This window comes from Anas platyrhynchos, chromosome 1 (assembly GCF_047663525.1).
Source record: "Anas platyrhynchos isolate ZD024472 breed Pekin duck chromosome 1, IASCAAS_PekinDuck_T2T, whole genome shotgun sequence".
NCBI lineage: Eukaryota > Metazoa > Chordata > Aves > Anseriformes > Anatidae > Anas > Anas platyrhynchos.
Window position 1 is genome coordinate 175,332,176 of NC_092587.1, and position 12,272 is coordinate 175,344,447.

Below are 12,272 nucleotides of genomic sequence, written 5' to 3' on the forward strand. Positions count from 1 at the left end.
TGTAACTGTGTAAAGTGTCATGCATTTAAGTAATCCTTTGATTTCCTATTGACTGCAACATTTTGTTACATGAAATAAGGCTTGCTGCTTGAATTGCAAATATGTTTCCCTTGGAGAAGGGCTCACCTGTTAATACCTGATCCTGTAAGGATGGGGCTAACCCTCTTATTAGGAACAGATTCGCCACCTACTTGTTTGATTTCAAGTAATTAAATAGAAGAAGTTTAATTTTAACTTGATGGCAGTGACTTGTTACTGCTTAGTTCATTCCTGTACACACTTTCCTTTCTCCTTTTTTGTGAACAAATCTTAGAAACTATCTAACGCGCCAGCGTCTGAGGAATTGCTCAACTATGAGTTGTCTTTTGTTCCCCGAGCTCTACAGTGGTCTTAGGACATTCCTTCTGTGATAAAAGATAAATATTAGAGTGTTTGTAGGTGTTAAATTAATTCTTATTCATTAAACTCGAAGACTTCTTTTCTGTTTGTGTAGTAGTAATGGGTTATAGACATGCAAATAGTCAGTTTCTTAGTAGCGATGTGGGGGAGTTGCCACAAACTAATTCAATAATTAGGAGGCTATGGTGGTATGTTAATTAATGCCTCCTAAACTGGCTAACAGTGTAGCTGAGGTGGCCGTTGTCATCCCCTTATGGAGCAGGGGATGCTTGGGGTGGCTGCTGGAGGCTGGTTCCTTGGTTCCTTTACAGAGGAGAGCATGGAGCTGCCAGCAAAAGCCCCCTGGTGTGACTGGGATGCCTGGTTTGTGGCGCAGCTCTGGGGAGACAGCGTAGAAAGAAGGCTGCTCCCTTGCTCTTAACTTTCCAGACAGGTGGTGAGGATCCCTGGTCTCAGCAGGCTGCTGAAACGCTAGGATTGCAGAGGACGGCTGGTAAGTGTCAGTGGGGCTTCTGTGAGGGAAAACCGTGCTTCACGCTTGTTAGGGACTCGAGGCGGAATAAATCAGAGAAGCCTGGATCCCAAATGCATATTCCTGTTTTAATTTTCCGGAGGAGTTTATGAGTGCTGTCGTGATAAGGCTCATAAACTAGGCTTCTGAGGAATGGTGCTGGCTGTTTCTTCACCATGGGATTTCTTGAAGGGTTCCTGTATGGATAAGGAAGTGTTCAGAGTCGAGTCCCACTGTGTTTTGTGCTGCGACTTCCTTAACTGTTCTTCACTGCATTGAGCAGAGCAGCTGATGAGCAGTGGCAGCAGTTGTATGAAGCTACACCTGGCAGAAAACCTGAGGGCTGTCTGAAAGCACACAGGAGTAAATCGGGTCATAGCAGGTAAAGCTGCTCGTGTGGATGAACACGTTATGCTCGGAAACCCTAATTTAACGTGGACATAGTGCTGGCTGTGAGCTGGCTTACCCTAAGAGCTGAGATTTTTAGGAATTTGGGGGGTCTGATAAAAACAGTTTCCTTGTACAGCAGCAGGAAGCCAGTGAGTCCTGAGTTGTGCCTTCCACTCTGGGCTGAATGCAAATTGTTATGCCACCACTGAGGGCTGCATCTTCAACTCTGCTATCGGCCTCCTCCAAAGAAAGCAGGTATTAAAACCGAGCTTTGCACCTTTTCCAGCTTATGTCTATTTCACATTTTAGTAGAAACGGCAGCTACAAAGTAGCAGTTGCCAAACACAAAGTTCCTAGCAAAAAAGTAGTTCAGCTGCTGCAAAGATGTTTGTGCTGCTGGAGGTCTTGAGGCTCTGGGTAGGTTCATGGGGAGCAAGTCCTTTACATAACTTCTTATTTTTTAAAGCCTGACATTTGTGTGTGTATCAGGTCCCGCAAAACACCCTGTGGTTTTAATCCCAGGAGACGTGGCAGGTTGGTCTCCTCAGTGCTTCTGCCCAAAGTGCAGATGAAAAATGAGCATAAAATGTGTGGCTGGGCTGGCGCTCATCTCATTCCTAGCGTGTAGTTGTGGTTCCTGTTCTGCAGAGGCATACCCGTGCTCGTAAACTAAAGAAGCTCTAGCAACTCAAATTGTGGTGAAGTTACAGGTGCTGAGTGCCTCTAAAGAAGAGCTCTTCCTACTGAATGTTCTCTTGTTTCTGTATTTTATTTATTCATTTATTGCAGCAAAGGGAGTCCCAGTGGTTCAAGCTGTACTGAGCATTTGTGCACAGCACTGACTGAGACTTGATCTTACTTTAATTTTTTTTTAATCTATATTTTTTGCCATCTGTAGATCTGAGCTCCTAGTGGGAAAAGCTGGTTTAAGGATAAAACACTGCTGCTTGTGGAGAATCGTGGTAGTAAAAACTTAAATATTACGGTGACTTGAGCACCTTGGTGTTAGTGCTGGATCTGATGCTGGCCGCTCATTCCACTGGGGCCTGACTGTGTTGGTGCCAGAGAGGGCTTGTCCCAGGACTAGAGACTAGGAGGCTGTGAGGATGGGAGTTGTACTGAACCTTCTCCTTGCCCTCTGTGAGCTGAAGCCTCCTCATGTGTGACCCCACTTTCCCAGTTCAATTTTTTTCCTGTTTTTTTTTGTCAACATTGCAAAGAAGTCGAGCTTTGCATGATACAAGGGGAATTTCCAACTCAAATGCTGAACTCTTTCACGGCTTAGCCGGATATCATTCGAACGAGATAGTGTGGGACTGGTCAATAACTTAGTAATTAGTTGGTAGCAGAGGAGCAGTGTATGCAGAGTGCTGCCCCACATCCCAGTAAGGTGCTTAGGTGACTTCATCAGCTGCAGTGGGAAGCATCAGATGGCCCCTCAGATGCTGAGGACACTTTTATAGAGGTATGATAAAACAGTAAAGGCTTCAGAAGGTCCAAGTATTAAGTCTTATGTCAATTAAGAAGAGCACTGGCAGTGAGCCGATCGTGCTGTGTTTGGGTCAGAAATGGGAACTGGTAACTTGAGCAGCCACTAAATACCTGTCAGCTCCCCAGAAAGGGTGCTGCTGTAATCAGTCAGTGCTAACTTTGTGTTTTCTATTGCTGAATTTAATTCCCATTGTGGCAGGGGCAGGAGGCTGCCAGTGCAACTGGCCTCCAGCATCCTCTCCATAGGTTTGGATGTCCACGCCTCATCCTTTTCTCTTGCCTCTGCTGTTGCATGTTTAGCTCTTGGGTTCCTTCCTTCTGCATTCCTCCCCCATCCATGTAACACAGCGGGCATGGACTGTTTAAAAAGCTGGGGATGTAGACACTGAAGCATTAAGAATATAAGATTCAAATGTTGCTTGAGTGAATCCTCGAGTTTTGTAGCAAAACCCTAGCAACAAGAGAAGATTCTGCCTGGCAAGAAGAAGGCCGAAACTTTCTTCAGATTGTGAAGGGGTTTGCAAGTGGGATGTACGGATCTGCTGGAGAGCACTTCATCAGTACTAGGGAAGGCTAATTAACTTAAAAGGTGCTCTTCTAAGTGCGAGGCTGTCCGGATTCAGCTACTTACGAAGAGATAAACCGTGCTTAAAGAAAACTTCAAATGCTCGCCATGGGACTGGTTCATTGGGATTGAGCAGAAACTTGCAGCTTGATTACAGCCACAGTCCGTCTTAAACAACTTCAGACTTAAAACATTTATATCGACCAAAGAGGTATGGTTGCTGTGCTTAACACTTTACCACCCTCTGAGTGAAGAATTTCTTCCTTATGTCTAGTGTAAATCTCCTCTCTTATGGTTTAAAGCCATTCCCCCTCATCCTGTCATTGTCTGCCTGAGCAAAATGTTGCTATCCATCTTTTTCATAAGCCCCCTTTAGGTATTGAAAAAGGAGCTCTCCTCAGAGCCTTCTGTTCCCCAGGCCACACACCCCCAGCCCCCTCAGCCTTCCCAGGAGAGGTGCTCCAGCCCCTGCCCACCCTCATGGCCCTCCTCTGGCCTTGCTCTCCCAGCACCACACCCTCCCTGGACGCAGGACTTCAGGTGGGGCCTCACAAGGGCAGAGCAGAGGGGCACAATCCCCTCCCTGCCCTGCTGCCCACCCCTCTGGGGGTGCAGCCCGGGACGCAGTTGACCTGCTGGGCTGCAGGCACACACTGCTGGCTGCTGCCCGGCTTTTTGGCCACCACAACCCCAAATTCGTCTCTGCAGGGCTGCTCTCAGTGAGCTCTTCTCCCAGTCTGTGCTCATGGCTGGGATTGCCCCAACCCAATTCCTTACCCACTGAATGGCCCATCATCACATCCCTCTCTCTCCAATTTGGAGACCAGGATGTCACATGGGACCATGCTGAAGGCCTTACAGAAGTCCAGGTAGATGACATCAGTCGGTCTTCCCTTGTCAGCTGCTGCAGCCACCCCATCACAGACAGCCACCAGGCTGGTCAGGCATGATTCACCCTTGGTGATATTTTGCCCTTTATTTGGTTGTCACTTGAAAACGGCATCTGAAATAATACCACATCTCTTCGGGGTGTTTGGGGCCCTTGGGACACAGAGTAAGGAGGGGAATCAGAGCAACTGCAGTCTCTCTTTGATTATCCAGTTGAGGTTTTATTTCTGATAGATGGCTCTCAGGAGCATGTGCTAGTGTCTGAGGAGCAGAACGAGATGTTCTTCAGCTGTGAAATTGCTGATCTGTGTATTAAACTCCAGGATGTTAAAAACCGATCTGTTTTCCCAATACAAGACTGTTTTTTTTTCTTTTTCCCAATACTTTTTTTTTTAATTGTGGTTACCTCCAGGGTGCTGTGCCATTTGACCTGCTGTCAGAGGCACCCGTACGTAGCTGGAAGCATCTGGAGCGATGTCTGGTGTGGTTGTGTAGCAAACCCTGCAAGTGGATTACATCTCTGAGGTAGTGTTGAAGAAGAGAATAATCCAGGATGAGATGTTCTTGGAAGGATGTTACCTTCTCTGGCAAACATCTGGTAGCAGAAGCTCTGGATAGTGTTTTGGCCTTGCCAGAACCTCCCTTTGAGGTTTCAGGGGATCACACATTTGTGATCTGGCTTTAGTTTTTAGCAGGAAATAATGGCTGTGGAAGGGTGATGGGAAGCCTCACGTTAAGCGCAGCAGATCAGGCTCTTTCTAAAAACAAGTGAAAAAACAAACCCACAGCATATTCACTTGAGCTTTTGATGTACTGAAGGACTTAATTCAGTGGGAGGGATCCTAATGAACACAGCTGTATTTGTCCTGACAAGCACAGAACTAGAATCCTCATGGAGACATCAGGTTTCTCACCTATGGACCCCACCAGGTGAGACGGCACCAAACAGCATCGCCCTCAGGTCCTGCCTCCTGTAAGTGAGCTGCAGGTGGAGCCCCGTGTGATCGCTTGTGCTGTGAGAGGAGGGGGTTCAAAAGCAATCCTTGGGGTGCTGCAACACCCTGGGCTTGTCGATGTGACCAAGCCTCCAAGCGTTTTGGTGATGAGTGCTAATAACCTGCATTGCTGAGTGAGGTCCTTTCTGTTATTGGCATGAATCTACACATAGCCATCTATAGCCATCAATTTATAGCTTATTTACAAACACATACGTGTATTTATTTAGGGGTGAGGGTGCTGGGAAGTCACTGTCTGGCTAACCAGCAAGGCCCATACCATAAGCAGGCTGGGATTATGTAGCTTCAGCTCTTGTTCTAGACCCAAGACTGAACTTGAGGGAAAAAAATATCAGAACAAGGATAGTTGATATGATTTCTTCAGGCAGTTCATCTGTCTTAAGAGCACCCTTGACTCAAATGTGTATTGGTCATTATGATATATTTGAAGTTTTACTCAGTGTTTTACAAGTTGTAGAGTCGTGGATGAGCGCTCACTGTTCTGTTACTTCTTCAGGAACATGTGAATAAACCTAGAAAGCATACCTAAAGCATTGTTAGTATTTTCTTATGGCTCTTTAAAAATGATACTAAACATATTATGTTGAGAAAAGAAAACAGATTAATGGGGGGATTCCCCAGTCCCTGAGATGGGACTCCAAGGCTTGTTGCAACCTGGGTGATTTCAGATAAGGGCATGGAAACTAGTTCTTTGTTGAGAAAAATCTCCAAGCCTTTTTGCTCTTGGTGTTTAAGTGTTAATTGCCCCATTATAATTACTTGCCCCTGACGGAACCCCTTGACCATCCTGCCAGCAGTCAGCCAGGCAGAGCAGCCTGATCCAATGTCAAGGCTGGCCCTTTTTGTCTTGAGGGGTGATTTAGGTGACCTCCAAAGGTTCCTGCCAACCAAAATTATTCTGTGATTTAGTCTCCAGTTAATCATGGTTAACTACACATGTCCTGAGTTTCAGACAAGTAACTAAAAGCCGTCTGCAGCTAAGCCTTTTCCCATGGGCTTGGGGAGGACTTGTGCTTTGCCACCGTAGCTAATAACCCCGAAGTGAGCACGGGCATGTTTCCATGTTGCCTGTGCCCTGAGTAGCAACGTGATGCATTGCAGCTGTAAAGGAGTCACCACACACCACGTTTCCTTAATAGAGATTTTTACCCCTGTCCTCAAAGATTGATGGAGTGGAAGAGATCTGTTAGAGACAGTCTAAGATCAAAGTATATGACCGGAACTGCATCGTTTCTCCTTGAAATAACCATCTGAATTGGAGCAGGACAACACACCTTGTGAGCTGAATGGTGCCAAGTTAAGCTGTTTCCTTAATTAAAAAAAAAAAAAAGGAACATATTTAGCTGACCATAAATCACTTTCATGCTTACAGATAAAAGCGTGCCTTAACTGGCTTATGTACTTTGTTTTAAAGTGATCAGCTGTAATGATCCAGATGACTACAATCTAACTGGCTTATTAGCATGAACTAATGTCTTGCAAAGAAGAGGAGGGAATAAAGTTCACTTGTACTTTTTTTTTTTTTCTTAATTTTTCCCCAGTGGAGCAGCATTATTTGTCAATTCACATGATCATTAGGTAAATGGTATCTGAAATAAATTTAAAAGTAGCTTTTAGCTGTACTGTTCCAGCTACTGGTTAGTTTTTTAATGCCCACGTAAATTATCTGTATATGTATTTCTTTTGAGGCTACAACAGGTCTATCCTACTTGAAGGTTTCTCTTTCTCTCCCCAAAGCCTACATCCGTGACAACCAAAGTCTTCTCTTCAAGTTGTTAATCTGGAGGCTGCTAGCGAAAATGGGATGTTGAAAGAAGCATTTGTTGTTTTTTTTTCATGGTGACTCTTCTCAGAAGTTCTGTGGAGTCAAGTTATCTAACTTGGCTTGCCTTTTTTATACTTCAGTGCAAAAGTTCTGAAAACATTGCTACCTGCCTTTCCTGTTTCTGTTGAAAAGGAGTGGCCAACTTGGTCCCAACAGTTCAGCTTCAGTGGAGACCATGAGGCAAAGCACCGGCTGCATGTGAATGAAGGCAGATACTGAGCTGAATGCTGGAGGAAAAGGCAATGTAATGTGAACAGTCATATTCAGCTGCAGCTTGCTACTGACCTGATTACGGAAATTACTACTGCGTTTCTACTACCATGTTAAGATACTGTTTTAAAATGCATTTTGGTAATTGAAATTCTTTTTTTTTTCTTTTTCAGAAATGCTATGAACAGAAACAGTACAAAAATGGACTCAAGTTCTGCAAGATGATACTCTCTAATCCCAAATTTGCTGAACATGGAGGTAACTGTGGAGCTCAACATTTTCTTTTTTGTCATGAGTTTAAATGGATTGTCAGTCTATTCTATACTATTGAGAAAGAATGGAGCCTGTCAGTGAGCATAATTCTGTCCTTGTGGCTGAATAACACTCTGCATCTTCAGTTGTAGTGCATTCACACCAAATGTCCCCACTAGCTCTTAGTCAGAAACACTTTTTGTGGTGGGAAGATCAAATGGTATAGTAGAAGCACGCTTCATTGAAGTTTCCAATTAAAGTTTCCTTTCTAGTTTTCCAGGTCAGAGTGCTAGCGTGGTTTTTAATAGCAAGCCATCCCTTCTTTTGAACATTACATGAAGGTATTCTGCCAGAGAATTAAAAATCTTGCCTTTTTTTGTCAAATGGATATCTTATACATTGCTACTTGGTGCTAGGACTGGCCTGTTCTGATAAATATCCCAGGAAACTTGGCAGGAAAATGTTGGTTGTATTTACATCTCTCAGAACTGAACCATCAATAGGACACCCTAGTCCCAGTGCGTTACAGCATTTCTGTTGCACGGCTCAGGGAATACTTCTTTTGATTCAGTGCATTTTTTTTGGTCTGCTCGTCAGGCAGCCTAACGTTCTGAGTGTGCATGTACTGTGTCAAAACTATTTTGCTTTCTGACTTCATCAAATCTTGGCAAAATGTTTGACTAATCTTCCTTTCATCAGTGCCTGCTCCTTCTTGGTTGTCTTCATTACTTTCCTAGATCTAGAAGTACAGTTTTTTTTTTTTAATTGCTTCAAAATTACAGAGTGGCCTGTGCCATAATCACTTACCTCTACTAACACTTGTGTTTTTATAACCTCTCACTACACGTTTCCATGTCTTTTCTGCTCTAGCTGTCTTAAACTTTTCCAGGACAGCTAGCTGCCTTGGCAGTCCGCATACTACTTGGGCTCTGAGCCACTAGTGGCTTTGAAGCTTGGGAGCAGAGCCTGGAATGAACAGCTGAAGCAGAACTAAGCCAGTGAAATGATCTGATGGGAAGCTGCACTGTTGTCACACTTAGCTTCAGAGATAAAGAATTAGAAAAATTTAGTGAGAAGGTGACAAACAGATGGATCGCTAGGGCTGGACGGTTACGTCCCTGGTGTGGGAAGGTAAGAGTAGCTTGCCCTCCTTCACGCAGTGGGGATATTCTCTTTCAAGCTTCTTGGTGTGCTGTGAGGGTATCATTCTGGCTTTGTGTTCTCACAGTGTGGATGTAGGGTGGCTTAAAAACAAAACGAAAGGGCTTATTTGGGGTTGTCATTCACTTTAGGTGTACTCTTAAAGAAAACTGTTAGAGACAGGTCTACCAATTAAAGTTCAAGCAGGCATTGTAACAGACCTTGAGGTCATGGGCCCTTTCCATTAACACAGGGGGAAAAGGTTGTAGTTAGAGGACAAACTGAATACAATGTTGAAAATGAGACTAATAATCTTCTGGCAGTGGGTAAAAATAAACAGTCTCTTATTCAGCAGGCAAAACAACAACAAAAAAGAACCCACCCATGAATCTGGATGAGCTTTCAGGCACAGTGCATGCTTACATGCAGCTTGTTTCCCACAGTGTTACTTGAATTCAGGAAGAACAGAAGCAATAGTCATGCAAGCACATTATTTGGAATCTTCTGCCTCTCAAAATCCTACTACTTTGAGGTCTTTTACCCCCAAAGTACTGTAGCAGGAAATATGGTCCTCTTAACTAACGTTTTGAAAGCAACCCTCAATAAAGGAACTGACTGTGACAGATTTTTTTTCTTATGGTGTGATACAACCTAATAAATTTCTTTCATGTTCTGCCTACCTGGAACTTTAATACATAAAGCTGAGCCCTCTAAAATTGTTTCAGCTTATTGAGAACTCACTTATGAACGAAAAAATAGATTTAACCAAAGCTTGTGTTGTCCATGTTCATCCCATCTGTATGATGCTCTGCGAAGGTCTTTTAAGACCAGTTTCAAGAAAGGAAATGCCTCCGTATAACAATCTTCAGCTGTGTTAGGCAGCTATTCTGATCTAAATTTATCATTTAATGGGGAACTTTTACTATGTAACAACTTCAAAGGATATCTGCATTGTGAAAACTGGCATATGGGAAGTGAGAAACATAAGTATATGATATTTCTTACAGAAACGCTCGCTATGAAAGGACTGACCTTGAACTGTTTAGGGAAGAAGGAAGAAGCATATGAGTTTGTTCGTAAAGGACTTCGTAATGATGTAAAGAGTCACGTCTGTATCCTTTGTAATATAAAACCTGATCTTTTTTTGATGTGTTCTCATTTGTGTGTATGTGTATCATCTTATTGCTGCATCAACCCATACTTTTGAAATACATAACGTGGTCTGTATATAGAAATCTGAAAGGAAGCGCGTATCATGAATATTAATTTGTAATCACATACTTGAAAAAAAATACTTTTTTTACTTTCTACAGTTTTATAGAATCTTTAAGAAAAGTAAAATGCTTTTCACATTTAAGTCTCTTACAAAAAGACCATTTGTGATGCTTACTTTCCGCAGAAAATAAGCACAGCGTGTGAAATCTGGCCCTTTCCTAAAGTTTTCCTTTTTGTTACTTGGGTATAAGAAATGCTGCCTGGAGGTGCTATGAAAATATCTATTTTGCTACTAAATTTTAAATAGTTGTTTAGGTCATTGGTGATTACCATTGTCTTCTAAGCTTGTCTCCCAAAAGTCTATACCTGTGAAATATGTCAGCTACCCAAGAGCTTTTGTTTGTTGTGCCACAGGTAGGAACCTACTTTAAATTTGCCTTATGTGTTCTATGTGCACGTCAAGTCTATTCAGGGGCAAGTTTCCCATTAAATCTTGTTTTGTTTTATTTTTTTTACCATCCAAAAAAAAATCTTCCAGGGTATCATGGTTGAAAGAAACACTTTTTGATTGCTATCTGGCTAACACAAAGGGATTTCTGTTTATGCCTATGGTAAACCTCCAGGGAGCTTGTGGTTGCAGATCAAAAAACCCCCCATCACAAAAAATAAAAAAGGCAAACAAAAAGACAACAAACAAAAAGACTCTAAGCATATGGAGGACATTAGAGTTTCTAGTGAGATAGTGTTGAAGAATCAAATGTAACTTGCTCCTTCCTGATCTAAAGGCTAAATAGGTAAGAAATACCAAAGCAATTTTGATTTGTGTAAGAAGTCTTACAGCTTAAATAGAGGAGTGAAAGAATCTGGGCAAGTTTGGATAGACTAATCTCTACCCTTAAATCCCACTCCGGAATGATATATTTATCAGCAACCCTAATTCTTGTTTGTGGGACTCTTAAAATTGTCTAGAATCCTTCCTCTCCAATGCTGGAGGGCTCACTAGAAGAGTTGGTATTTTTTCCAGTCTAGTTTGGGTTGCATGGGGTGGTCAAAGAGATGCTTCCCAGATAAGTTTAAAAAAATGTTTGTTTTGTAGTGAATTTTACTGGATTTCTCACTGTTTAACTGACTCATCTTACTGTAAGGCGACTACAAGGATTATTTTTTGTATTCTGCATTCAGATAAAAGTGTAAACTTACCTGAGTCCTCCTAGGCACAGAAGTCCTTTTCTTTTTTTTGCTGCATCCCTAAAACCAGCACTGACAAAGCAAGAAGTTGCCACTTCTTGCATTTAAGTGTGTTGTTGTAGCTCTCGGTGAATCCTCTCATAAGCCTCGAGCAAGTCATCTGTCTGCAGAATTACTTTTCTACTGAGCAGAGGTTTGCTGCATAATGAATTCAGACCAGGCATCGAAGGTTTGTCATGGTATTTTGGTTGTCATCTTTTGATGTTCTTAAGGAATAGCAAACATCTTTTTATTACCACGCTGTGAGAGCAGCTGACGATCACAATGTCACTGCCCAAATAGCTGATTCTCCTGCTGGTGGGGCTCTGGTGTGTGTGGGGAGTGTCAGGAGAAAAAGATGTACTCTTGCCCTTGGGGAACTTGGATCTGAGGCTGAGTTCCTTAACAAAGGTTTCTTTTACCCAAGGAAGTGGTTGAGTCACCACCCCTGGAGGTCTTTAAAAGACGTTTGGATGTAGAGCTTAGGGATGTGGTTTAGTGGTGGACTTGTTAGAGCTAGGTCAGAGGTTGGACGAGGTGATCTTGGAGGTCTCTACCAACCTAGATGAGTTGCAATACATCTGTGTATTGTTTTCTTGCAGTAAGGGGTAAAAGTTGTCTGTGCCTTTAAAATAGCATGCAATAGAGGATGATTGAAGTACAGCCGGTCACCTTAATGTCCTCGTTTGTTTAAGGATGAAGAGAAGAAAACTTTAATTCTTCTGCAGGTTCAAGTAGTTTCTCCACTGAGGTTTGGGGAAAAATGGCAACTAAAACTACTCAGAAATGTAGATGTTTTCTTGTTGATGTACACATAAGCTCTGAGCCTTTTAAAATGTAATTTAAATCAAGGCTCTGCACTTATTTCAGTGTGCAGTTTCAGTAGGTGGCACGTTAGGCTTTCAGGACACTTCAGGAACACGTTCAAGACCGGCCAGAGCTGTGTGCTGTATAATGAAGTGGTAGTGTTGTGCTTTATTGGCTTGTACCAGCTGTCATACTGTGTTTGGAGTCTGCTGTTGTACAGACTTGGTTCCCAAGGAGCTGTGCCTTGCTTTCTGTGATTGCTTGATGAAGAACGTGATTTATGAGGGATTAAAACAGATTACCAGTTGGATCTGGGAACAGTAACGATGCACAATA

The 12,272-nt window shown here is 42.8% G+C and overlaps 1 protein-coding gene across 3 annotated transcripts in view; it reads left to right on the forward strand.

The window, feature by feature from the left end:
* Nucleotides 1-12,272, forward strand: part of NAA16 (N-alpha-acetyltransferase 16, NatA auxiliary subunit) — a 62,422-nt gene that overhangs the window by 2,961 nt on the left and 47,189 nt on the right. For all 3 annotated transcript variants that reach the window (XM_038173020.2, XM_027472362.3, XM_038173026.2), the window contains exons 2-3: nucleotides 7,469-7,553; nucleotides 9,695-9,799. In XM_038173020.2, the coding sequence (XP_038028948.2) occupies nucleotides 7,469-7,553; nucleotides 9,695-9,799 (190 nt within the window). The remainder of the gene's footprint in view (nucleotides 1-7,468; nucleotides 7,554-9,694; nucleotides 9,800-12,272) is intronic.